At 33.3% G+C, this 27,433-nt stretch overlaps 2 protein-coding genes across 3 annotated transcripts; one reads left to right on the forward strand and one right to left on the reverse strand.

Annotated features, from left to right (window-relative positions):
• Positions 1-1,322: 1,322 nt before the first annotated feature.
• LOC143055054 (protein toll-like) lies at positions 1,323-8,577 on the forward strand. 2 transcript variants are annotated; one of them, XR_012971927.1, is made up of 3 exons: positions 1,323-1,449; positions 3,962-4,184; positions 7,602-8,577. XR_012971927.1 is itself a non-coding variant. In XM_076228201.1 (2 exons), the coding sequence occupies exon 2, from the start codon at positions 4,721-4,723 to the stop codon at positions 6,086-6,088; it is 1,368 nt and encodes a 455-aa protein (XP_076084316.1). In that variant the 5' UTR covers positions 1,323-1,449; positions 3,962-4,720; the 3' UTR covers positions 6,089-6,239. The 2 variants fall into 2 exon arrangements, 1 of the variants encoding a protein (XP_076084316.1); XM_076228201.1 differs by lacking the exon at positions 7,602-8,577 and having other exon boundaries at positions 3,962-6,239.
• On the reverse strand, positions 8,410-24,327 carry LOC143055053 (uncharacterized). The gene is made up of 6 exons (XM_076228200.1): positions 24,194-24,327; positions 16,633-16,716; positions 15,349-15,489; positions 10,902-13,211; positions 9,439-9,531; positions 8,410-8,539 (listed from the first exon to the last, which is right to left on the reverse strand). Exons 1-6 carry the CDS (start codon positions 24,240-24,242, stop codon positions 8,526-8,528), a joined length of 2,691 nt encoding a protein of 896 aa, XP_076084315.1. The 5' UTR covers positions 24,243-24,327; the 3' UTR covers positions 8,410-8,525.
• Between the last annotated feature and the right edge of the window lie 3,106 nt (positions 24,328-27,433).

Genomic DNA, 27,433 nt, shown 5'->3' on the forward strand with positions numbered 1-27,433 from the left:
GTTGAACTGTAGACTGTTGAATTGTAGTATAAGATGTATGAACTGTAGACGGTTGAACTGTAGTATGAGATGTATGAATTGTAGACGGTTGAACTATAGTTTGAGATGTATGAACTGAAGACGGTTGAACTGTAGGATGAAATGTATGAACTGTATACTATTGAACTGTAGTATGAGATGTATGAACTAAAGACTATTGAACTGTAGTATGATATTATGAACTGTGGACTTTTGAACTGACGTATGAGATGTATGAACTGTAGACTGTTGAACTGTAGTATGAGATGTATGAACTGTAGGATGAGATGTATGCTCTATAGACTATTTAACTGACGTACGAGATGTATGCTCTGTAGACTATTGAACTGTCGTATGAGATGTATGAACTGTAGACCGTTAAACCATTTGATTAAATTGAATACCACTATTACTCATGATTTTGTTACTGAGAGAGAAAACTAAGAAAAGAAATGTCATGAACTTTACAATGGATATTGTTATTCGTGACCGTCACTATACCTGATCACTATTTAACTATGGCAATTAGTTCACGAGTTGTTTTGAATATGCACTAATAAATATAAAGAGTTTATTCGTTGATATGTATACTTCATAATATCATCCGTTCTTCATATTAGCAATTCATTCATATATATTATATGTGTTAGTTGTATCCGCACTTGAAGTAGTCCCTAACATAAATAAATATTATATTTATCTTAAAGGAAGATTAAAAATTGGATGTGTATATTAATGACGAATTCAACACATTGTTATTAATCTTCTTAATATTAGCCTTCGCTGTGGGTTTTCAACAAAACACAAAAAACATTATTACACTCTTGAAGGTGTCATTTGACAACATATGCTATGGAAATAAAGACATATACATCATCACGATACATAAGTGTTTTAAAAAAAAGTCATTAAAAGACACATATTGTCTAACCATTTCCCATTGTGATGCATTCATGTAGATCGCACTTATCCTAGATCAATGCGCATGAATACTATATCAATAGATAGAAGCATGTAAAGTTGTATATTTATATTTTGATTGCCTTCGTGATGCCCATACTACTTTTAAAAAAAATAATTAAAACAAACGTTTCCCTCCGACAAAAGTATGTTACACCCACTTTTAGAAAACAGTACGGGGAATATATAGTGAAAAACAAATTTTAAAAAAAGGTTTGTAAATGAATTGTGTGGGTTTTTCTTCTGAATCTCGGTTTTTAAAACATAATGGATGACATAATGACGAAAATTGAATATAAATAAATATATGTATCGTTTTGTTATTGTAGGCTCGTTTCCTGTGTTAAATGCAAACAGTCACTCCTTATAATTTTCACTTTCTAATACACTTTTCAGTCTAGATTTTGTGATTAACACAAAAACACGATACCTTTAATGATTTTGTTTTTGGAGACTAAATTTGTCATGGAGGTAAGACTAGTATTTAGCCGCATTGTCGTCTTTGGAAATAGATAAAGCCTGAACATGTATAGGCGAATTAAACTGTTTAAATTGTTATTTGCATAAAAATCTAACAGCTTTAATCTATTAAACAATTAGATATATATGAAGTGACATTTTTCAGAGTAAATGCCAGTTGAAACTATGTTCCATACAAACAATAAAATGAGGTATGAATGCCAATGAGACATCTGTCCACACAATTGTCTGATTTATAGACAAAACAGTAAACTACAACACTGAATGATTTATAAACATGAACATTCAGAATGTGGTAGATTTATGTTTGCTGTCTTCAAACCATCCCATAAACCTAGGACAGTGATGTAGCAGCACAGCAAAAGAATAACCTATAAAACCAATTAAAGTACTAAACTAAACAGATCTTAAAGCACCTGTAGATACTGAAAGCTATTTCACTGCCAATAGAAACTAATACAAAACACATATTTGAAAGTCAAATATCAAAACTACAAACTTTCAGAAAATAAGAGGTTTGGGTAAATATAACGTCAGGTTTAAACCACCGTTCTCTTAAAAAAAATGCCGGTAATCAATCAGTTGTTTCATCTGTTTCGTTGACTGACAGCGTTTGTTTTTTATCAGTTTTTATAAACAACCTTTTTGAAACTTCCTTCGAGTTTAGTATTTTTGTAATATAATATTTTCATCTACAATTTCAAACTCATTATCAAATTCAAGGATTTATTGAATAGACGATTGGTACAGTCAGATGGACGCTGTCCTTGTGCAATGTTAAACAAATTAGGTAACGACAAATTGTAGGACCATGGATGTATATATGCGTATTACAATAACATTTTGTTTGGTTTAAATTTGTATATCCTAAAATAAAACTTTATAAACAAAACAACATCATTGTTAAAATTAGAATATGTCATCCTGTTTGAAATGAGTACAGTCAAACTTCCAAACAGGATATTAATATATATGAAAGAAATAAGTAAATGTTTAAGTAGTGTGTGGTATTCAAAATATTTATAATGCAAAACAAGTTCAAAGTTGAAGAGCATTGAGGATCCAAAATTCCAAAAACTTGTGCCAAATACGGCCAAGGTAATCTGTGTCTACGATAAGAAAATCTTACGTTTATCGAAAAAATCAAAGTGTTGACTACTGGGCAGGTAATACCTAAAACGTCACTATAGCCATGGACGTAGCGAGCGATTTGTATTATGTAAATACCATTAAATGGTGCTAAAGGAATATCAACGTCCAAGAGGGGAACATCAACAACAGGGAACAAAAAATTCATTCTTTTGTCGTATATTTTTGTGTAGATATAAAAAGGAAGATGTGGTATGATTGACGATGAGACAACTCTCACAAGAGACCAAAATGACACAGAAATTAACAACTATAAGTCACTGTACGGCCTTCAACAATGAGCAAAGCCAATGAGCATAGTCAGCTATAAAAGGCCCCGAAATGACAATGTAAAAATTTCAAACGAGAAAACTAACGGCCTTATTTATGCACAAAAGATGAACGCAAAACTAATACATAAAACATAAACAAACGACAACCGTCGAATTACAGGCTCCTGACTTGGGACAGGCACACACATGCATAATATGGCGGGGTTAAACATGTTAGCGGCATCCCAACCCTTCCCTCAACTGGGACAGTGGCATAACAGTACAACATAAGAACAAATTATAAAAATCAGTTGAAAATGGCTTTACCACAGGAAACAGAAATATCAACATCTAGGACAAGACAGCTTTGATGTTGATATTTGGCTGTTGTCAAGTAGTTCCATTTGGTGAATATCATCAATACAATTGGTGAATTTCTGATCCTTTAACTAACAAAATAACCATAAAAAAACAGTAGGTGTTGTCAATTTAATCATTTCGAATTTAGACGGAACTTCACTGCATTGGCCATACACTTTTCATTACAGTACAGTAATACATCTGATAAAAAAAGGGCGCAATTGGTGCCCATAAGAATACCTAAAATGTGTTTTAAAAATAAATTGCCGGAACGTACATAAATGCTGTCTCGTTACTCTTTATATCGAGCATATTAACCTTTTCATTGGAGGAGTGAAGACGACTTTAACCATTCGTAAATGTTACGGAACCATCACGAGTTTAACCGTTATGGAATAACCGTTTCACAGATGATATCGGAAATTCTATCAATACCTTAATCAGACTGAATATGCATGCTTCATGTCATGTACATCATGTACATCATCATCCCTTCATTTCTATAAATAGTAAAGTAAATGTAACTTGTTCTTACATTCAAATACAGCTGACAATTGCACACAAATCTGCAAAGCAAAGCATGTAGTATATGCTAATACAAATGAACACGGAACACTTAAGTACAGCAATACTTTTGTGTATACGTACATTACTGTAGCCATCAAATAAAAAAATCAGGTACAAAAAAATCGGGACCAAATTGTTGTTCATTTCTTAAACTTTTGAATTACTTTTGTTTTCAGATTGCTATGCTACTACTTGTAGTGATACCATTGACATCAAATGCAACTATAGAGGATAAGATGATTGTACCAGGACATTTTAAGTGGATAACAAAAGCGGTTTCGAGTAAACACCTTATGTGTCCAATTGCTTGTAAGACAACGACTGTACAAGTCAGACCATTTGGTGGTTCTCCTATTATCCAATGTTGTACAGTCCGATCACTTCCCATTTGGAAGATCGGTAAATTTAGAAGTTCAATCTGTAATCTCAATCTCAATGGCAATGGTAAAACTAGACATTGCTCTACGAAAACAACATTCTATAAGTTAATTTTCAAAAATACAAACTCCACATCTATTCCAAATGGTTTTATGTATTATAATGAGACCGTTGAAATAGATTTTAACAACAATAAAATTGAAAATATAACAGGATCACATTTTGAATGCTTTCCTAATCTCGACACTTTGGATTTGTCATCTAATAAAATTTCAAAAGTGGAAAATACAACTTTCTTCAAACTTAAGAATCTGAGAAAATTAGATTTATCATATAATGTCATATAGTATATAGAACCGAGAACATTTAATTACCGACCCGGTTCGCTCCTGATTATCAATCTTCGTGGAAACATACTGAAAAGTATTGACATTACAAATCTATACTTAGGTTACCGGTTTTCTGAAATTGATGTCGCCAGGAATAAAATTTCGAAAATTACAAATCAACTACAGTGGAAGAGTCCAAAATTAATAGGTGGCGGAAGCATAGATTTTATGAATAATAATTTTTCACACTTACCGTATATTAAAAATGCAGGAATAACAAGTAAAACAATCTTAAGTGTATCATTCAGATATAGCCTCTATTTGGGAGGCAACCCTTGGTTTTGTGATTGCAAGTTTGCTTGGTTTATTCCGTCATTAAAATTAGCCAGCAAACATTTTAACGTAGGAGGTGACTGGGAATGCAAATATCCAATCAGTCTTAGGGGAGTATTGGCTGTTAATGTACCAGATGACCTTTTTGTATGCAATATATTAGTAAAACAGAAATGTCCACTTAGCTGTAACTGTTTTGAACAACCTTCAAGAAAACGTGTTGTTGTGAATTGTAGTCGTAGTAAAAAGTACAAAATTCCAAGTGCATTCCCTCAACAGGCTAATTTAGATATTGATCTTAGTCATAACTTTATAACGATTCTCGAAAAGAGAGCATATTTAGATCGCACGGTCGCAATCGATTTATCATTTAATAAAATTAAAGTTTTAGATCCTCTCGTCTATGGAATTGAAACACTGAAACTTATCAACGTTGAAAACAATCAAATAACAGACCTTCATCGAAATATACAGTTAATGAAAAATGGACGAACAATTGTCATAGGCAACATTACAATTGAGTGTTCCTGTAGAAAGAAATGGATTGCAAATTGGTTGGAATATCAGAACAGGTTACTAGTAAGACATGATCGAATCGTATGTCGACAGAGAAATGATGAGTTAATAACATTATATATGATCGATAACTGTAGTTTTCGAAAGAAGTATTTAGCCTACGAGCGGTATCTAATTGTGGGTTTATTTTTAATTGTACTTATAGCTACATTAACTCGACTTATTTTCAAATACGAACTATACTTATTTTTAAGGAAATGCAGACATAAATTTAAGTTTAATGTTTTCAACCCTGTCGATCAGTCGTCTACATTTGATATTTATATTTCATTCAGTGAAGACAAAGAGGACATAAGTAAATGGGTGATAGATGTTTTAACGACACATTTAGAAACACGTGGTTTTAAAATTTGTTTACCGCCTAGAGATTTTGAATTGGGTGGAGTCCATGTTGATCAAATAATGACTCACACCGCCAGCTCAAAGAATTATGTAGTTGTGTTGAGTGATGATTATTTAAAAACACAATACCAAGTTATTGAATGGGGCCATATCTGGAACAATTACAAACGTAACATTAACAGTAACATTTTAGTCATTAATTATGACATGTTACACAGTAAAAACATAAAAGATCAGATATTAAAAGCTTTTCTGAGACTTCAATATTCCATTGACTTTAGTAACTTTGATAAAAAATTATTGACGAAAATAGAAAACGAACTTAGAGTCAAAGCTCCGTCTTGAAGGCCGTACCTTGACCAATAGTGGTATATAGTGTTACTTGGATGGAGAGTTGTCTCATTGGCACTCATATCACATCTTCATATATCTATTTGGTGTAAGAGATGAAATGTTGTTATATCTTTAACATTTGCAATAAATGTACCATTTTGATTGCCTGAAATATGTTATGAATAGAAAGTGGTTTTATGCTAACGCTAATAAGAAAGTTGTTTTTGTTGAGTTTTTTTCATTTTCAATTGTTTATTTTGTTTTTTACATTTATTTTTTTTAATTTTTTATAGTCGATATGATTTAAATGCTGTGGTTTTTTTTTCATTTTCAATTGTTTATCTTTTTTACGTTTAGGTTTTTTATTTTTTATAATCGATTTGATATACTTTCATCACTAAAGGCCGAACAGTGACCTAAAACTGTTTTGGGTCAACTTTATTTGTTACATAGTAAATAGTTATCTCAGTGGCAATCTCGCCAGACTATTTATAGACAGATTGGGGTCTTTCTTATATGATCTACCGAATGAGACTTCCAACTGAGTTTGTACTAACATTAGCAACACGACGTATCCCGCTTGTGGAACAGGTTCTGTTTGCCCTTCAAAAGCACCTAAGATCAACCTTAGTGTTTAGAAAGTGTCATGTTGCTTAGTCTTTGTTTTTAAGTTGTGTTTTTGTACTGTTCTTTGTCTGTTTGCCGTTTTCTTCTTTAGCCTTGGAGTTGGCAGTGTTTTTGTCTATGTAGTTTTAAGGTCTCTTTGGTATAAAAGAGGGACGAAAGATACCAGAAGGACAGTCAAACTCATAAATCGAAAATAAACTGACAACGTCATGGCTAAAAATGTAAAAGACAAACAGACAAACAATAGTACACATGACACAACATAGAAAAATACAGAATAAGCAAGACGAACCCCACCAAAAACAATTTGTGATCTCGGGTGATCCGGAAGGGTAAGCAGATCTTTCTCCACATGTGGCATCCTTCGCCTGTTGATAAGCCTGTTGATACTATTCTGAGATCTCCAAATATTGTATAATTAAGCTGATTTTAAATAATTGTTTAATAACCAGAAAAAACGATGATGTTAACAAATATCACCGTAAGACCTTTAACAATAAAAAATAACCGTAACGTATAGTAAGATATAAAAGTTATCAATTTGACATAAGTAACATCACAAAAATACTGATCTCCGAGGATAATTCAAAACGGAATGTTGCTATTCAAATGGTAAAATCAAAAGCTCAAACACATCGAACGATTGTAAAACAACTCTCATATTCCTGACTTGGTACAGTCACTTTTTATGTAGAAAATGGGGGTTCGAACCTGGTGTTATAGCTAGCTTAACCTCTCACTTGTATGATAGTCGTATCAAATTCCATTATATTGACAACGATGCGTGAGAAAAAAAATGATTTGTGTAAAAATGTCGAAAACAGAGGTACACCATTGTGTTATAATCTTATTCTCTATAAGACCAAACAAATATTTAACAAATGTGTTTGCTTTACAGGCGAATTTGATGCGACTGCCATACAAAGAGAGGTTTAGATAGCTATCAAACCAGGTTCGATTCACCATTTTCTACATAAGAAAATGCCTGTAGCAACTAAGGAATATGACAGTTGTTGTCAACTCGTGTTATGTGTTGTTTGTTCTATTGATTTTTGCCATTTGATGATGGAATTTTCGTTTTGAATTTTCCTCGGCACTTTTGTGATTTTACTTTTTACTAAAAATATATTGTAATACAAATTGTTAAACATTTTGTGCAAATACAAATAATGTGTAAAGTGATACTTGAGTGTATACGTGATTGTACTCGGAAATCAGAACTTATAACAAAATGAAATGAAATGAAATGTCACAAGGGTTAACCCACGATTTTTTCTTATAATGTCCTGAACCAAATAAGGAAATGGAAATTGTTATCTTATAGTTCGTTTCTGTGTGTGTGTTGCATTGTCGTTTGGTGTTTTTTTTTGCAAAATAGTGTTTCTAATGTTTCGTTGTTTTCCTGTTACAATGTATATTTGATGTGCTTCCCTCATTTTTAGTTTGTAACCCGGATTTATTTTCTCTAAATCGGTTTATGACTTTTGGACAGCGGTATACTAATGTTGCCTTTATCTATAAGAAATACATTGTGTTACATTTTTATCTCACAAAACAAACAGTGTGTTGTCTCACTGGAAATCATACCACATCTTCCTTTTTTGTACGAAATCAAACTCCATCTGTCCCTCACTCAGATTTTAGCTGTTATAAGCTTAACATGACAGATTATTTTACAAGCCTTTTTTCTAAAGCAGTGCATACAGTTTTGTTTTTTTCAATTTTATTTTATATATTTTTCATTATAAGAAATTTCATTTTGTTCACGTCTTTGAATTGTAGACTGGTGACTCGTTGTACAACATGGCGCTACCACGCTACATTATGGTTTGGTTGCTGAAAGAAAATAAAACGAAATAAAAAAGTTAATGTTCTCTTTCAAGGATATTTTTACTTGTATCCATCAACGGTTTTTATCACTTAATGTTAAACATTGCTATAGGCCTTTAATATATAAAAAAATAATAATAATAACATGAATAATATCAGTTCACTCTTTTGTGTGTCATAGGATTTGAAACGGACCACTGGTATACACAGATTACACAGATTTCGGCCTGGTTTTCATAGTAAGGGCTTTTCCGAAATTAATGGTATGGAGGCAGGGAAGGAAGGCACTTTTATTAAAATTTGATGGGTGGTTGTTATTTAAGAAAGATTGCTTGAACATTTAAATGAAATATCCTATTTAAAATGTATAAAATGTATAAAATGTATAAAATGTATAAAATTAAAGTGCCTCCCTTCTATCCCCCCCCCCCCCCTTCCCCTATTATATTTATTTTTGGAACAGCCCTAAGTGTATTGACTTGATTTCTTATGGAAACAAAGACATTTAACACCACTACGATACATACACTTTTTCATATTTTTTAATGTGCAACGTTTTTGTAGTCATCGATGTATTGATATTTATATAAATTGGTGCAGTACAAACATTAAAATGTGTACTAGTATGTCTTTATGTTTTTTGGAAGGGGTTCTTTGTTTTAAGAGGCGTTGGCTTCAAACCGTTTTTGAACAGAATACATGACTTTATCTGTTTTATAAATCGAAAAGTATAACAGTTTATATATACACATGATACAGTAATACAGTGAATCAGTCACCAATGAATCTTCGTTCATGAGAGACACTTTTTCACATTCATCATGAAACTATGTTAAATTAAAGAATGCACGAATTTGAAAGACGGTATAAAATTATGGTGTTGATGTTGTGGTATGGCTACTTACCACTACAAATAGAATAGTCACAAATTGGACAGAAATCCATGTCATATGACTGACAATCTGCTGGGCATGTGGCACCATCATACGGGGGACAGCCTAATTAAATAACAAAAACAATGTATGTTCGTTAGAGGTATAAATGGCAGTTTGCTATTGTAACATGATTGCTGTTGATTTCACTTAATGTTAAAAAATCTTGCTGTTCTATGTTAAATAAGTGAGAGAAGAAAAGACTTAAAGTCTCGTGGGGTGTTGGCAGTCATACCACATCTTTGTTTTCTTGTTAAAGTACTTTTGAACATATGATTAGTATATATGTGTATTTATACTTTTGATTTGCATTACAACTAGTGTTCTTGTCCTTCATTTTAAATTGCATCCTAACTTTGAAATGTAATAGAAATTTCAACGTAATAAAGTCTGCAGACCTTTATTATAAGAATGATGGTGAAATCAAAAATATGAAATAAAACGCGAAGCCGAATGGTGCACAGGGTATTGAATTATACCAGCCGTTCAGTCGATAAGTGTGTCGATTATAAAAAAAGTTATCTTCGATTAAATCTCTTTATGTTGGGAATTTTTAAAAGTATGGAAGAACCTCCGTAACAAAAGATTAAGAGGTCTGACTTTTTTTTCCGCTTTAGAAGGCATGCATTTCTGCTCATATGGTATGCATCTCTTCCTTTCCAATCAAGCCGATCTGTCTTCGTAAAATCAAAAAAAGATAGGTAGTGTGAAAGCAACTTTATCGGTAGGTTTCAACTTTATTATTATAACATTCAATATGAATACTCCAAGAGAAGTTACATTATCTAAGTATCAGCAAATACGTCTAAGAGATGAAAATGAAATTGATTAATTTTTATTTTAATAATCTACCTTTTATTCTTATAAAAAATAGAATGCGTAATTATCTTACATTTTCTAATGTTTGTGCTTTTTCCACACTTCTTGGGCGGTGTGAGAAAAATATTTCTCCTCACAAGTGAAAAATCTGTTCTCGGCAAATGATTTGTAGAAATTTAATTGTGACGTTAAATTTTCTTGGTTTCTTCTGATATTCCCTATTGTGACGTCACGAAAAAAGGCGACCATGCCTGATGATGTCACATAAAAATTACACAACTGTCTTCAAATCTTTGAAAAGAAAAGGGTAAAAATCATTAGAGAAACAGATTCCATCACTATATCTCGTGTATTACAATATTTCTCCACTCTCAACAGTTAAATTTTAATTATTTAAAATGCTCGGCAAGCCTCGCACTTTAAATATAAAAATGTAACTGTCTCAAGTGGAGAAATATCGTAACACATGTGTTGCAGTTTTGCATCTATATTTTAATCTTTCCATGTGTTTGATACATGATATTATTACTGTTAGTTAATTTTGACAAAAAGTGTCTTTCGGTATCTTATCTAAATATTTCCAAAAAAATATTTCAGATCCTCATTTATATACTGACCTGGTGTTGTTGTTTTAAGGATAATATTTGCCATCGGTGTTGTAACTTTATTTTTAATTACTGCATCAGTATTTGTAACAACTGTAGGTGGAGTTGGTCCGGCGGTATTTCCAGGCATTGTGGGTGGTGTCGGTCCAGCAGTACTTCCCGGCATTGTAGGTGGCGTAGGTCCAGCACGTGTTGTATGAGATTGCGTAGTTGGGGGTATGGTTGGTGGCGTTGGTCCTGGGCGATGTGTTTTCACCATTTTATGTGTTGTAGACGGTGCAACGGTAGTTGGGGGTATGGTTGGTGGGGTTGGTCCTGGACGATGTGTTTTCACCATTTTATGTGTTGTAGACGGTGCAACGGTAGTTGGGGGTATGGTTGGTGGGGTTGGTCCTGGACGATGTGTTTTCATCATTTTATGTGTTGTAGACGGTGCCTTCGTCGTTGGTGGGATGGTAGGAGGTGTTGGACCAGGGCGGTGAGTTCTATGTATTTTATGAACGGCTGTTGTTGGTTTTGGTGTTGCGGTTGTAGGTTTGGTAGTTGTTGGTTTTGGTCTCTGAGTTGTAATTATTTTCTGTACAGGCTTGGTCCGGTGGATATGATGATGATGGGGTCTAGGTGTTGGTTTTTGAGTTGTTGTAGTCTTTGAAGTTGTTGTTGGTTTTTGGGTCGTTGTCGGTTTTGGTGTAGTTGTGGGCTTTTGGGTAGTAGTCGGCTTCGGTGTAGTTGTAGGCTTTTGGGTCGTTGTCGGTTTTGGAGTGGTTGTAGACTTTTGGGTCGTAGTCAGTTTTATTGTAGTTGTGGGCTTTTGGGTTGTAGTCGGTTTCGGTGTAGTCATTCGTTTCGTTGTATGCATTTTTACAGCTGACGTTGACGCATGAGCACTGCTCGATGATTGTTTGTTTAAATTGTTACTATTATTAGCTGTATTTGAATTTTGGTTGGTACTTTGATTAGATGTACTATTCTTTGAAGCTGCATTTTGATTTGCAGTATTTGAATTAGAATTTGCGTTCTGTGCGGTTTGTTTGTTGTTATTTGACATTTGATTTGCTGTATTGCTGGTATTTGTATTCGTTGTCGTAGAATTGTTGTTAGAAGAGTTTGCTGAATTCGCAGTATTTGTTTTCGAAGAAGAATTGTTTGTATTTGTACTGTTTTTGCCAGAACTGCTGTTGCTCTGGTTGCCAGAATTGGGGTTTGTATTTTTGGCTCCACTACTGTTCGTGCTTGATTGCGAAGCATTGTTGCTACTACCGGATTTATTAGCTGACGAATTGAGGTTACCAGAGTTATTAGCATTATTCTGCGTCGTACTGTTGCTATTATTTGAATTATTATTAGAAGAGGTCTGCTTTCCAGAGTTATTTCCCTTATTTACATTGTTATTCAGACTGTTGTTAGTAGTACTGCTGTGTGTTTCAGTGTGTGTACTAGTATGTGAACTGGTATTGTTTCCTCCCTTCCCACCATGACCATTCGTGCCATTAGTATTTGTACTGCTGCTAGTAGAACTACTACTACTGCTGCTGCTGCTTGAACTACTGCTGGAGCTAGTTGAACTAGAAGAATTTTTACCTCCATGACCCCCTGCGCCACCAGTGTGTGTTTCTGTGTGTGTATTACTTGTATGAGTCTCGGTATGTGTGGTACCCCCATTAGACCCATTGGTATTTCCATTAGTGCCATTATGGCCGCTGGTGCCATTGTTATTAGTAGCAGTACTAATTTGACTACCATTTTGGTCAGTATTAGTTACAGTTTGCGTACTGTTGTTTCCATTACCCCCATTTCCACCCGTGTGTTTTCCACCGTTAGTATGGGTTTCAGTGTGTGAACTGCTGGTATGTGTCTCAGTATGACTTGTTGTTCCATTATTCCCATTGCCATTCTTAGTACCGGAAGTTCCGCCATTATTCGAGGACGAGCTGGAAGAGCTATGACTCTCGGAATGCGAACTGCTAGATTGAGAAGATGAATTCCCATTGCCACCAACTCCGCCTGATCCAGTGTTAGAAGATGAACTATTATTGCTACTTGTGTTGGCCATGTTCGCTTTCGAGTTACTTTGGTTTTGCTTGCTTCCATTGTCATGTGTATTCATATTTTTTGTCGTGTATTGTGTCTTGGTTGTTGCTTGCATCGTCGTCGTCGGCATTGTTGTTGTTTCAGTCGTAGTCGACATTTTTGGCAGTGTTGTTGTGATGGTCGTCGTCGGTATTGTTGTCGTCACCGTCGTTGTCGGTACGGCTGTTGTTTCTGTCGTCGTTTGTAATTCTGTTATCGGTGCAATTGTCGTAGTTTGCTCATTTTCTCTACCTACAAAAATAGGATAAATCTCATAATTTAAAAATATGATTTCAGAGATTATATCTCTCTCTGGTGATATTTACATAATAATTTATAAAACACAATACTAAATTATTTAATCGGTTATCTATCTTTGTATATATGTTAATGTATTTGCCTTACTCTCATTGATTTGTTCCTGTTTAAAAATGTTTATCTTTTGGTCTATTCATTCCTTTTACTTTCTATTCTTTAATTTATTTATCTTTAAATTTATTCATTTCGGTCAATATTAAACTAATATTCATTATACAAAGAATTCATTTCTTTCTAACCAGTTCGTAAACGTTATTTGCAGTTTGTTATAGTTTGTTAAACGTTAATTGTAAGTAGACAGAAATGCATCGTTTAATAAGTGTTTACTGGCTCAGTTTGAACTGTCACAAAATGCATGCACGTGCTATCTATACTATTAAACGAGAAGACCTCATTTTGTGTGTCGCTTCTCTTCTTTCCACAATAAATTAATCAACACGCCTCTGTGTCCTATAGGTACAGTACATAGTCGCATTTGTCATCCATTTCATATGATTATTCAGATTGAGTTATTTAAGGAGAAAAACGAGAAAAGGGCATCCGGATATGATCCCGTCAATGGACAAAATTTTAAGTCAGATTAGACTTCCGGTTTGCGTTTTTCTTTATACTTTAAACTTACATATACTACGAATAAAGTGTATTTTCAGAATTGTATCTGCTATCATTTTCAAGTTTACTATCCACGGCGGTCACAGAGTTTATTAAATAAAGAGAGTCTGTATACTATATCAATGATCACGGGTGACCATGGATCGATTAGTAAACTTAGAATTGGAAGTAAATACGCTTTATTTATATAGTAATGAATGTTCATAATATACAGATAAGCGCTAAAATTATTCATGTGAACTTTTGATACCTTTTCTGAAATTCTCCAGTCATTAAATCTTTTACAAAATTCATTGATTACAAAAAAAAAAGAAGTTACATATTCTACGAATAAAGTGTATTTTGAGAATTTTATCTGCTATCATTTTCAAGTTTACTATTCACGGCGGTCACAGAGTTTATTAAATAGAGAGGGTCTGTATACTATATCAATGATCACGGGTGACCATGGATCGATTAGTAAACTTAGAATTGAAGTAAATACGCTTTATTTATATGTAATGAATGTTCATAATATACAGATAAGCGCTAAAATTATGCATGTGAACTTTTGATGCCTTTTCTGAAATTCTCCAGTCAAATCTTTTACAAAATGCATTGATTACAAAAAAGAAGATGTGACATGATTGCCATGTTGAGACAACTCTCCACAAGAGACCAAAATGACACAGGAATTAACAATTATAGGTCACCGTACGGCCTTAAACAAACAGCAAAGCCCATACCGCATAGTCAGCTTCAAAAGGCCCCGAAATGACAATGTAAAACAATGCAAACGAGAAAACTAGCGGCCTTATTTGTGTACAAAAAATGAACGAAAAACAAATATGTAACACATAAACAAACGACAACCACTGAATTACAGGCTCCTTACTTAAATGTACATAACATACTACATGTATGTTCATATTGAAATTAATAGAAAACCAAAAATTGGGAACTTTGGAAATAAAGGTGGAGGGTAAAAAAAAACATTTTCCTGTCCCTAATATCCTTTGACTTTGATACTTTTGCTGAAATTCTCCAGTCATTCTATATTTTACAAAATTCTTCCAACAACACTTTACATACTAGTACTTTAAACTACGCTCTGAATGCCCACGATGTGGCGGGTGTGTTCTAGTTGTTATTTAAACTTATTATACGGAATAACGCATATGTAGAAGATGTTACAGACACAGAGGAAATCGTTCCCCTAGGCATATCTAATTTCATTTGCAGTTCATTGTATTCATTAGATGGATGTATGAAGATACTGCAAGATGATAAAGCCTTTTTTTTTTAAATTACAGCAATGAAATAAAGGAGGGCAATACCTAAGTTTGAGTAATTTTAGACATTATTTTGAGTTATTACAATCAAATGCATACCTCTTTTTTAGTGGGAAAAGCATGTTTAGATAATAAAAAAAACTTATAACGGATTCACAGAGTTATCTTCCCCTTAAATAACTACATACTGATTGATTCTTTACACTTCATGCATCCTTTAAGAGGGTCTATAGTGACGTTCTTTGCTCCACATCTGAACATGGTAACTAGAGAGTTCATTTCACAGGGACTATTCATCATATTCATCAGGGATAACAATTCTAATATATCTGAAATGGAACATTAACATGAAAACATAAAGTTTTAATTTCTTACAAAATTGTACTTGACTCTTTCTTTGAGTTAATTCCAGTTACAGTTCTCGAATTATCTATCCCACTTGGAATGCTGCAGCATTCGTTTTTCTTCAATGTTTTTACTGGTTAGTGTTCAATGCTAGGTCTCTGGCAAGACATTAATATCAAAAACTTTGTCACTAAATAAACTGATAGTCAATTATGTCCTTGTACTGTTTCTACCATGGTAATTAATACATTTTATATTGATGTTGACCTCTTAATCATTTTTCGTTAGTAAGTCAATGTTCTTTAAATGCTTTTAAGCAAGTTCGCTACTCAGTTTCAAAATAAGAAGCTTTTCATAACACTAGTATATATACAATAAAGGAACAAAAAAGGCCAATAAAATATATAGGTCAATGTGCATGTTTTCGAGATATTAGCCATTGAAATTTTTGCGGGAAAACGTTCTCTCTTGATTTTTCATTGTTTTATCATTGACAAGTTTAAGTTCCCAAAAACTATTAAAAAATAACAAAGATTTTATAAGACTTTTTGACAGATGTCTTAAAATTATACCACTATATAATGGGGGTCAATAGGCAAATTTTATAAGACATTAAAATGTCCTAAAATCTGACACAAATCCCGAAAACATGACAAGCGAATTTTCAACAGATGTTTAAAATCAAATAAAAAAGAAAAGGTCTTCCGAATAGAGGTACCACTAAAAATAACCCCTGGTTTTCTGGATATCTTAAATTAGTATACTATGGAGTGCATTAATCCTCAATTTTGAATGCAAACTCATAAACAAGTAAATTTAAGCTCAAAATGGTTTTAATATATTTCTCTTTCGCCAAAAGGTTCATTTCTGCCAATTTGTTGGTTAGGTTTTAAGTAAACAATGACATTAAATGCACTATGTCTTGTCCGAGTAGGCCTACTTTCAATACGTTCTAAATTGGAGGGAGTAATTGGTGGTGTGACACCTTTACACTATTTCTTTCAGCTATTTGCAGCGGTGTTTTGGTTTATTTAAGATACGCATTTTTAAAGATTTTCAGACTTGCAATTTGAACATGTTAATTGTTCTGACAAAAGACCAAAAGATCAATATAACAAGAAACGTACTATTATTATTATTGTTGCATCCACATCCACAACCTCCTTGAGGTTTCATCAGGTGACATAATACGTTACCACATAAATCCACTTCTGAAAAATAAAGATATTCGTCAGGTGACAACATATTACTACATAAATCCACTTCTGACAAATAAAGATATTCGTCAGGTGACATAACATGTTACAACATAAATCCACTTCTGTAAAAAAAAAAGTTATTCATCTGGTGACATAATACGTTACAACATAAATCCACTTCTGAAAAATAAAGTTATTAATCAGGTGACATAACATGTTACCACATAGATCCACTTCTGTAAAAAAAAAGTTATTCATCTGGTGACATAATACGTTACCACATAAATCCACTTCTGTAAAAATAAAGATATTCATCAGATGACATAATATGTTACCACATAAATCCACTTCTGATAAAAAAAAAAAAAAAAAAAAAAAAAAATTCAATGACTTAATAATCGTTATTTCATAAGTTGTCATAAGCATTGCATGTAACACAACACCGAAAAAATTGAAAAAATCAATTGTATTTTCAATGATTTTGTTCATACAAATCATTGAAATAATGAACTTTCATATTTAACAGTTTTATGAAGCATTTCAATCGTTGGCCACGATAGTTGAGAGGAAGACTGAATTGTCGTCGAAAATGTTATGTTATTATACAGTGATTTACGCATATAAAGAAACTTTTTTTTTTTTTTTCTTTTTTTTTTCGAAACATTTAATTATGAAAGCAAACAAGTAATATGTGTACTTCCAATTACGAGTCGTATGCAGACAAAACACAAGAATTGAGTTTAAAACTATGAGCCTTGTCTCTTTGATTATTGTTTTTGTTATTTATCAGGAGAGACAAATTCCTAATTTAATCAGGATATCTGATTACAGATTAATGTCTGTCTATAATCATAAGTCTAATTTATTTACTGATAAGGGTAAAATATGGATCAAAAATACTTGAAAATATATCCGTTCAGATAAGTTTGTCAGTTTGTCTTGGACCACAGAAACTGATAGGAGTAAAATATGCTTTACTACATACAGAGGCCTTTTAGGGCCATGCTAGTCTACTTTTTACAATTTGATAAAACAAATTATAAATTTGATATAACAGATTTTCGATTTTGATATAACAGATTATTTATTTGATATAACAGATTATCAATTTGATATAACAGATTATTAATTTGATATAACAGATTATAATTATTTGATATAACAAAAAAGGAAATTTGATATGTCAAATTAATTATGCATGGACTAGGGTTATCCCCTTCTCCATTTAACATAAAGGATATATAAGCGAAACGTTTTACCGTTTAGAGATAAAGACCTAAATGTGTTTGCATTACTCATGATCTGAAATCCTTCTTCTATATGTAGGACTCTAAAGTGCGATGGGGACGCTAAAGTACGATGGTCACGCTAAAGTGCGATGGTATACGCCTACCGGTAAATCATAAAGTCATCACATATGTTATACCTTAACATACCGGATTTGTTACAACACGAAAAACACGACGGGTGCCACATGTTGTGCAGGATCTGCTTAACCTTCCGGAGAACCTGAGATTACCCCCAGTTTTTGATGGGGTTCGTGTTGCTTATTCTTTAGTTTTCTATATTGTGTCATGTGTACTATTGTTTGTCTGTTTAATTTTTAGCCATGGCGTTGTCAGTTTATTTGCGATTTATAAGTTTGGCGGTCACTCTGGTATTTTTCTTCCTTCTTTTAGCATACTAGCTTTGGCAAAAAGACTTTCTTTTTTATCAATATTACATTTTAAGCCGTCGAACCTTATCATATTGGTCCATCACACTTTAGCGTGATATACCATTGTACTTTAGCAAACAAACAACCATCGCACTTTAGCGTGACACACCATCGTAGTTTAGCGTAGACCATCGCACTTTAGCGTGACCATCGCACTTTAGAGTACCATCGCACTTTAGAGTCCTACATATATATACAACGTTATTAAGGTGCTCAGATTATACTTGTGTGGTCTTTTTTTAACAGAAATTGAAATTCCACAATCATTCAAAATCTCACGCAGGTTTATTTTTAATAAAAAATTTCAAAATCAAAAATTAATGTTGAAACAAGTTTATTTAAGACAAATGCAGTGATGGATTGAAGGATGTTTAATACATCCTTTCATAAATGTTGGAAGATGTACTTGTGTTAAGAGTGCCAGTGAGACAACTCTCCATCCAAGTCACAATTTGTAAAAGTAAATTATTATATGTCAAGGAACGGCCTTCTACACGGAACCTGAGATCACACCGAACAACAAGCTATAAAGGGCCTCAAACATTACTAGTGTAAAACCATTCAAACGGAAAAACCAACTACATACCAAAAATGAGTAACGGGAAACACGTATAAATTACATAAACAAACAACAACTACTGTACATTAGATTCCTGACTTAGGACAGGTGCAAACGTTTGCAGTGGGATTAAACATGTTCCTATTGAAATTAATAAAGCAACATGTCAGGGGTTTTTTTTTAAGAAGAAAGAGCATTATTTTTATCCTTGCATGTTTCTATGTTACTAAAAAACTAACATATCAATAGAACTCTTCGTTTCACTTTGACATGAAAATATGTAATATAAATTGATCAAATAGACCCCCCTTTTCTCTCTTATATTTGTTCGTTCTAAGGCACCAGGTCCCATATTCAAAATTGAGAAAAATGTCTCAAATAAAAGGGAAGGGGGAAGGAGTTGGTTCTAGAAACATTTAACCAGTAAATTGAGTTTTGAAAATGCATTATATATTTGTTACTGGACGTCAGATGAACAATCAATTAATGCACGAAATGGGCCAGTTCGGGTTATTCAACTTTTAATTAATATCAAATTGATAATTTGTTAATTCAAATTGATAATTTATTATATCATATTGATAATCTGTTAAATCAAATTAATAGCTTGTTATATCAAAATCGAAAATATGTTATATCAAACTGATAATATAGGGTTATTGCATGAATATTGGGGAATATTGTCCCGAGTAGAATTTTATATTGCACGAGCTTGTGAGTGCAATATATGTTCTACGAGGGACAATATTCCCCAATATTCATGCAATAACCCTTTTATTGTATAGCAATATAATATTTGAAAGTACAAATTGGTTTAAACTGAGATTTTGACGTTGATGACGTCATGAATTTTGAAGATTTATTGCACTATTTCAATATTAGAATTTATTGCACGCTAACTTTTGGTTACTTTCTGTGGGAAATATTATATTGCTATACAATAATCTGTTTTATTGTATAGCAATATAATATTTCCAACAGAAAGTAACCAAAAGTTAGCGTGCAATAAATTCTAATATTGGACTAGTGCAATAAATCTTCAAAATTCATGACGTCATCAATGACAAAATCTTAGTTTAAACAATTTTTCACTTTCAATATTATATTGCTATACAATAAAAGGGTTATTGCATGAATATTGGGGAATATTGTCCCTCGTAGAACATATATTGCACTCGCAAGCTCGTGCAATATAAAATTCTACTCGGGACAATATTCCCCAATATTCATGCAATAACCCTATAATATCAAATTAATAATTTTTATATCAAAATAATAATTTGTTATTTAAGGAATGACTGTAATATTTTTTCTGTCTATGAAATATAACAAAAAAAATTTGGTGCACACCGAATAACGCGCGAAGCGGGTTATTTAACAGTGTGCCCAACATTTTTTATGTTATTTCAAATAGACAGAAATAATATTACAGTCATTTCTTATAATTTAATTCTAAATTCCATTTTAAACCGTGGAAAACCATGAAAAAACGTTGATGACGTCACGGTCACATGACTAAATTATGTCTATGGGCTGATAACAAAATAACGTCAGCCAATCAGAAGACGCGTTACATTTAAAATTAAATTATATCAAATTAATAATTTGTTATATCAAACTGATAATTTGTTATATCAAATTGATAATTTGTTATATCAAATTGATAATTTGTTATATCAAATTGACAATTTATAATATCATATTGATAATCTGTTGTATCAAATTAATAGCTTGTTATATCAAAATAATAATTTTTTATATCAAATTATTAATTTGTTATATCAAATTGTAAAAAGTAGACAAGCATGGCCCTAATGGCTTCCGTAGTACACTTTACGAATACTTGTACATTTATTGGTTAATATAAGTGGTCAGTTTGTCGTGGGCCACAGAAGCTGATTAAAGTAAAATATTCATCACGAAAAGAAACAACAGTGAAGTGGAAAATTTAAATTTTTATCACCAAATATTAATGTTGACAGAATTAGAGGAAATAGATCTAGAATGAAGTTTATTTGACAGTAAGTCACAGATACAAGGAGATAAGTTTATCTTCATTTGTTCCCACCTCTATCTTTGCACTCATGATGTACATCTAAACTTAATAGTGGTTGTCGTCTGTTTATGTGGTTCATAAGTGTTTCTCGTTTCTCATTGTTTATATAGATTATACCGTTAGTTTTCCCGTGGGAATGGTTTTAGACTGGTAATATTTTTGAGGTCCTTTATAGCTTGCTGTTCGGTGTGAACCAAGGTTCCGTGTTGAAGACTGTACCTTGATCTATAAAGGTTTATTTTTATAAATTGTGACTTGGATGGAGATTTGTCTCATTGGCACTCATACATATGTACCACATCTTCTTATATCTAATAGATAAGTTTACCACATATCAGGAATATGTTCTGTTATGTTTTAAGAATGTAATAACAACACATTATATATATTTGGACGGTCCTGCAGTTTGCTAAATCTATTTGTAATTTTAAAATGACAAATGTTTGGCGTAAATGTACACGGACGCAGACCTGTTCAGATTATACTGACCGACAACGAAGGCAATGTCTTCTGAACAAGACTATATTCACATTGTCAGAAGTCCTTAATTTAAATAGCATATCAGCAGAGGCGGATTTAGGGGTGGGCAGGGGGCCCCCTTTTCTGGGAAAAATTTGGTTGATTATATACGGAATCACTGAAGCATGAACGGAGCGGGCCCCCTCTTAGGCAGTCAGTGGGTCCCCACTTATGAACATTTCTGGATCCGCCACTGATCAGTATATGTAAATACTGTGTTACGGAAATAGACTTTCATACTCTTTGTGTTTTTGATAGTAATTTCGGACCGGACCGTCTTATATCTGCGTCATTCTCTACCAAAGGAAGAGGCTGATTTCATTGAGTAGCAACCCCTCTAAGACATATTAATACAAATTTGAAAATATTTGTGATATGAGGTATAAATGTAGTGTTGTGTACTTCCTTAATTTGTCTTTGAAACAATTTTTTTCCATAAAAAACGCCATTTTTTTTTAATATCCAATTTTTTTAGATCGTCATCAATCAGTGTCTCATACGATTTCGCGCATGATCAGTCGACGTATGGGTGTTGTTTTTCAACATATTTTAATGGAGTTTTATTTACTGCTAATAAAGTTCTGCAACTTGAGTATGTCAACAGAGATTCTAGAGGGGTTGACTCCTAATGAATAAAGTGTTTTAGATTTTATTTTTTATCCGATTAAGATGAGTGTCTTTCCATTGTGTTACTCATTTTTGTCCCAGTCGGTAAACGGATTGGAAGTACCTCATACGGTTATTGTTTCAACACATGTCTAATTGTATAGCGATTCCGCGGGCATCTTCTAGTATAAGAGAAGCAACCCTTCCAGTACATGGAATACTCTTTGAACCACGTGATCGTAATAACCAAAACATGGAATACTCTTTGAACCACGTGATCGTAATAACCAAAACATGGAATACTCTTTGAACCACGTGATCGTAATAACCAAAACATGGAATACTCTTTGAACCACGTGATCGTTATAACCAAAACATGGAATACTCTTTGAACCACGTGATCGTAATAACCAAAACATGGAATACTCTTTGAACCACGTGATCGTAATAACCAAAACATGGAATACTCTTTGAACCACGTGATCGTAATAACCAAAACATGGATTACTCTTTGATCCACGTGATCGTTATAACCAAAACATGGAATACTCTTTGAACCACGTGATCGTAATAACCAAAACATGGAATACTCTTTGAACCACGTGATCGTAATAACCAAAACAAATGATGTTACATTGTGGACAATATTTGGTAGCTTATACGGGGAATCACTGATGTGTGACTGGAGAGGGAGAGGGATCCATATGCCATCGACATCGATTCAATGTTTTATGTGACTGTCTATTGAGACTTAGAGCTACATGCCACAGGATTAGAATATATTTTGTGTAAGGACGGCATGAATACAATCGGTTTTCGTGGATCTTGCGTCATGCTGTCAGTGAAAGTGTCAACCGATTATTATCCTTGTCGTCTTGAACTGTTGCGTTAATATTGCAACAGAATATCGCAATCCTTCTGATTCGTGTAGTCTAGAAGCCCCAGTTTTGGGTCTATAGGTTCATGTGAGATTTGTGTAGTTTGTTCTTATTTATTAAAATATGAGCATGTGTGAATGTTTTATGTAAATAATTTATAAGACTTCGCAAAAAAATATTCGTGTGCATACCTTCATCTTAATCGTCAGTGTAAAATTGCGATATGTTACCATTCACCAATTCCTATTATGAAAATGTTTCAAAAATGGGGGCTGACCGTGCAAGACCCTCGTAGCAGAAGACTTATAGACGTTTACAAATGCAATTTAGAACAACTTTAAGATAAAATTAAAATTTAAATCAAACGTAGATATAAAAAAAAATGTGGTATGATTGTCAATGAGACAACTGTCCACAAGAGACCAATATGACACATGCAGAAATTAACAGCTATATTCACCGTACGGCCTTCAACAATGAGAAAACTACGGCCTTATTTATATAAAAAAATTAACGAAAAACAAATATATAACACATAAACAAACGCGACAAGCACTGAATTACAGGCTCCTGACTTTGGACAGGCACACACATAGCCATGTTTTGCCCGTGAAATTGATAAAGCGTACATTCACAAACTTTAAAATTTGTGTTGATTTGATGTAAATAGATATAAACGGTTTAAACGTTTTAATGGGTACCAAACATTCACCCTTACCTGAAAAAAAAATTAGTGTTAACCTCACAACATAGAAAGACACACTATAAAATATTGTTATTTAAAAAAACAAAGGTTTTTTTAAGCAGTTAATTTATAATTATGACCATAGCTAAGATAGCAATGATAATTCATGTCAACGCAGAACACAACACAGAAGTGTTGACTACTGGGCTACAATACCGTATAGCGGGTTATTTTCGCGGAGTAAAAATTTTAACTTCTTTTCGCGGATAGAACAAAATCGACAAAATATATTCCGCAAAATTAAAAGTGTACATACAAGGTATTGATAAAGTTTTGAATCCGCCAAAAATAATAGCCGCTAAAATATTACGTATACCTTATGCAATGAAAATCGCGAAATTTTACTCCCGACAAAATAACCCACTATACGGTATCCATAATCTCTATTTAAAATTATGTTTTTTCTTACCTTGCAACAACAATCCCGAAAAGAGAACAATTGCCAAAATCAACTTCATTGTTTCGATTTTTTGCAAAAACTGGTCTCTTGTTGGTCCAAGTTCCACTTGACGTTTGATCCGTTCACGTTTCTATCTCTATAAATATATCTCTAATGTTGACCGCAGTGTCGTAACGTTCAACAGGTGCGTGTAAAGATACAGGGGTGTATCTCTTATTGTCAGTGAAGATACAGGGGGTATCTTTATATTATCAATAAGTACTTCTATAGTACTTGTGTGCACTTTTATAGTTAGAGATGTAAAGGTCAGAAGGTGATTAAGGACAAAAAAATACTGCATTACAAAAGTCAAAAGGCACAACCTGTACATCTTTTGTGAAGAAGCTGGCTTTTGTATTTCTCTCGGAACAAATTTGTATAAGACTTTCTAGTCAAAAACTCTTTATATATAAAATAACAGTTCGAGATTTGTTTTTGAAACACCAGGATAAAATTATTTATTTTCCATTATTCTCACACAGGAACGTTTTGCATTTTTCATTTTCCTTCATTTTTGTCTTTTAATTTTTATAGAAAATATAGCTCAATATCTAATTCAGATCTTGAAAACTATAAATGAGGGTAGCATGAGTACATTTCTTACTGTAGTATCGTAAGGACAAGAGCAAAAACAAATTTTATAAGTTAAAGTTTTAAAGGATGTTACACAAAATGTACGAACAACCGTCTCCTATGTAAAAATACACATACACACAAAGATAAAGACAAACAACCAAAGAACAACACCATCTGATGTGTTAAGCCTTTTTCAACTGATTTTTATAGTTCGTTCTTATGTTGTACTGTTGTACTACTGTCCCTGGTAAGGGGGGATCCCGCTAACATGTTTAACCACGCCACATTATTTATGTACATTGTATGTGCCTGTCCCAAGTCAGGAGTCTGTAATTCAGTGGTTGTCGTTTGTTTTTGTGTTACAAATTTGTTTTTCGTTCATTTTTTGTATTTAAAATAAGGCCGTTTGTTTTCTCGTTTGAATTGTTTTACATTGTTTTATCGGGGCCTTTTATAGCTGACTATGCGGTATGGGCTTTGCTCATTGTTTATGGCCGTACGGTGACCTATAGTTGTTAATGTCTGTGTCATTTTGGTCTCTTGTGGACAGTTGTCTCATTGGCAATCATACCACATCTTCTTTTTTATACGTATTCCAGATAGCCAGATTTAGTACAAACACAGGCATATATGTAGGACTCTGAACCGCGATGGTACTCCGAATCCTGTTGGTTAGGCTGAGGTGTGATGGTTTGCAGGCGCGTAGCTGCCTTTACGCAAAAAATCATTTGCTTGCACATGTTTTTCACAAAAAAAAAAAAATCAAAAAAAAAATCCTGAAATTGAATTTTCGGATAGTCTTTAGTCTTTCCGAATTATCGTGTCTGGCGGTGTCTGTACTTGCAACTACAATCACGACACAAAGTTTAACCCCGGTAGAAATAAAAATAAAAATGAAGAAGCTAGATTTTTATTTTAGCAAGAAGGCAGCGTATAACGAAAGCCAAAACGTTTTATCTAAGTCGCCCAGCAAAGATGTAAATGAGCCATGTACATCGTTTTCACAAGACGTTACTGCAAAGAAAATAACATTGTTTGACCCCCCTTATCCTGATATGTCTAGCCTAACAAATGATGAGTTGTCAAAACATGAAACAAAAGTCAACCTACTACTCTTTCCCATCTAGGTAATTAGAATATGAAAAAAAACAATATTACTTTTATATGTTATGATATAAATACCCCACCCCTTCCTGGCTTTCTGTAGTAACTTAGTCGGCTTCGGATATACATGTATATACAAAGAGTTTACATTTTGCACATGAACACGAGGGTCTTCATTGTCACAGGACGATTTGAAAAAGAAAATATGATGCACCCGTGCAAAATAATCATATATAATTGCATATGAAATGCAGAACGCCCCCGGGTCATATACAAGAGAGTGATACAATTGGGGAGGGGGTACATACACGATCGGAAGAACGTTAAAAAATGCCAATCACCAATGAACGGGAAACTTTTTTTTGCAAAATATAATAAATCTTGCAGGACTAAACGTTAAACAACAGAACATAACAAAAACTGACGTTGCACAAAAAAACCTATACCACCCAATATAAGTGTTTTATTTGGATCAATGGTGATTTAAACATTTTTGTCATTTTTATACCCACCACTTGTAAAGTAGGAGGTACTGTATATTGTGAAGGGGAAGTCCGTCCGTCTGTTCGTTTGTTCGTTCGTCCATATGTTTGTCTATTCGTTCGTTCTCTCATTACACTTTTGTATCCGCAACGCCTTCAGCTCCTAAACGCCGAATCAGATTTACTGAAAAATTTCTCAGAATATTAGCAATATAATGTCATTGTGCACCTCGTATTTTTTTGTATCATGGTCTACATGTACTAGCAGTTACAGAAAAAATTCTGAATTTCCAAATCCAAATTGTTAATGAAACATCAGAATACACTTTCGTATAAGTATCCAAATACAATTACCACGGCCCGTTGGGCTTCCCCCAACAACCCAGCGACCGTGTAATGGTTATGCCTGTATTTGCATACAATATAAAAAAAGAAGATTTGGTGTAATTGCCAATGAGACAACTCTAAACAAGAGACCAAATTAAATGACACAGAAATGAACAACTATAGGTCACCGTACGGCCTTCAACAATGAGCAAAGCCCATACCGCATAGTCAGCTATAAAAGGCCCCGAAATAACAAATGTAAAACAATTCAAACGAGAAAACTAACGGCCAAATTAATGTACAAATAAATGAACGAAAAACAAATATGTAACACAGCAACAAACGACAACCACTTAATTACAGGCTCCTGACTTGGGACAGGCACATATATAAATAATGTGGCGTGGTTAAACCAGTTAGCGGGATCCCAACCCTCCCCCTAACCTTGGACAATGGTGTAACAGTACAACATACAACACCGTTAATCATATCCTTTGTATAGTATAGTATCTAAATAACTTTACCATTTCTTGTTATTTTTAAGACAAACGAATATTTTGGCCCAGAAATGTAACTTTAGATTTTCAAATTTCGTAAATTTTGTAGAGTTATGAAAAACGGAGTGAAGAGGAAAGTACAGAATGTATGGTTCAAAGAACACCAATGGCTGAGATATTCTGTATCTGAAGATTCTCTGTATTGTGCTCCTTGTGTTTTATTT

The sequence above is a fragment of the Mytilus galloprovincialis genome, chromosome 12 (genome assembly GCF_965363235.1).
Source record: "Mytilus galloprovincialis chromosome 12, xbMytGall1.hap1.1, whole genome shotgun sequence".
Taxonomy (NCBI): Eukaryota; Metazoa; Mollusca; class Bivalvia; order Mytilida; family Mytilidae; genus Mytilus; species Mytilus galloprovincialis.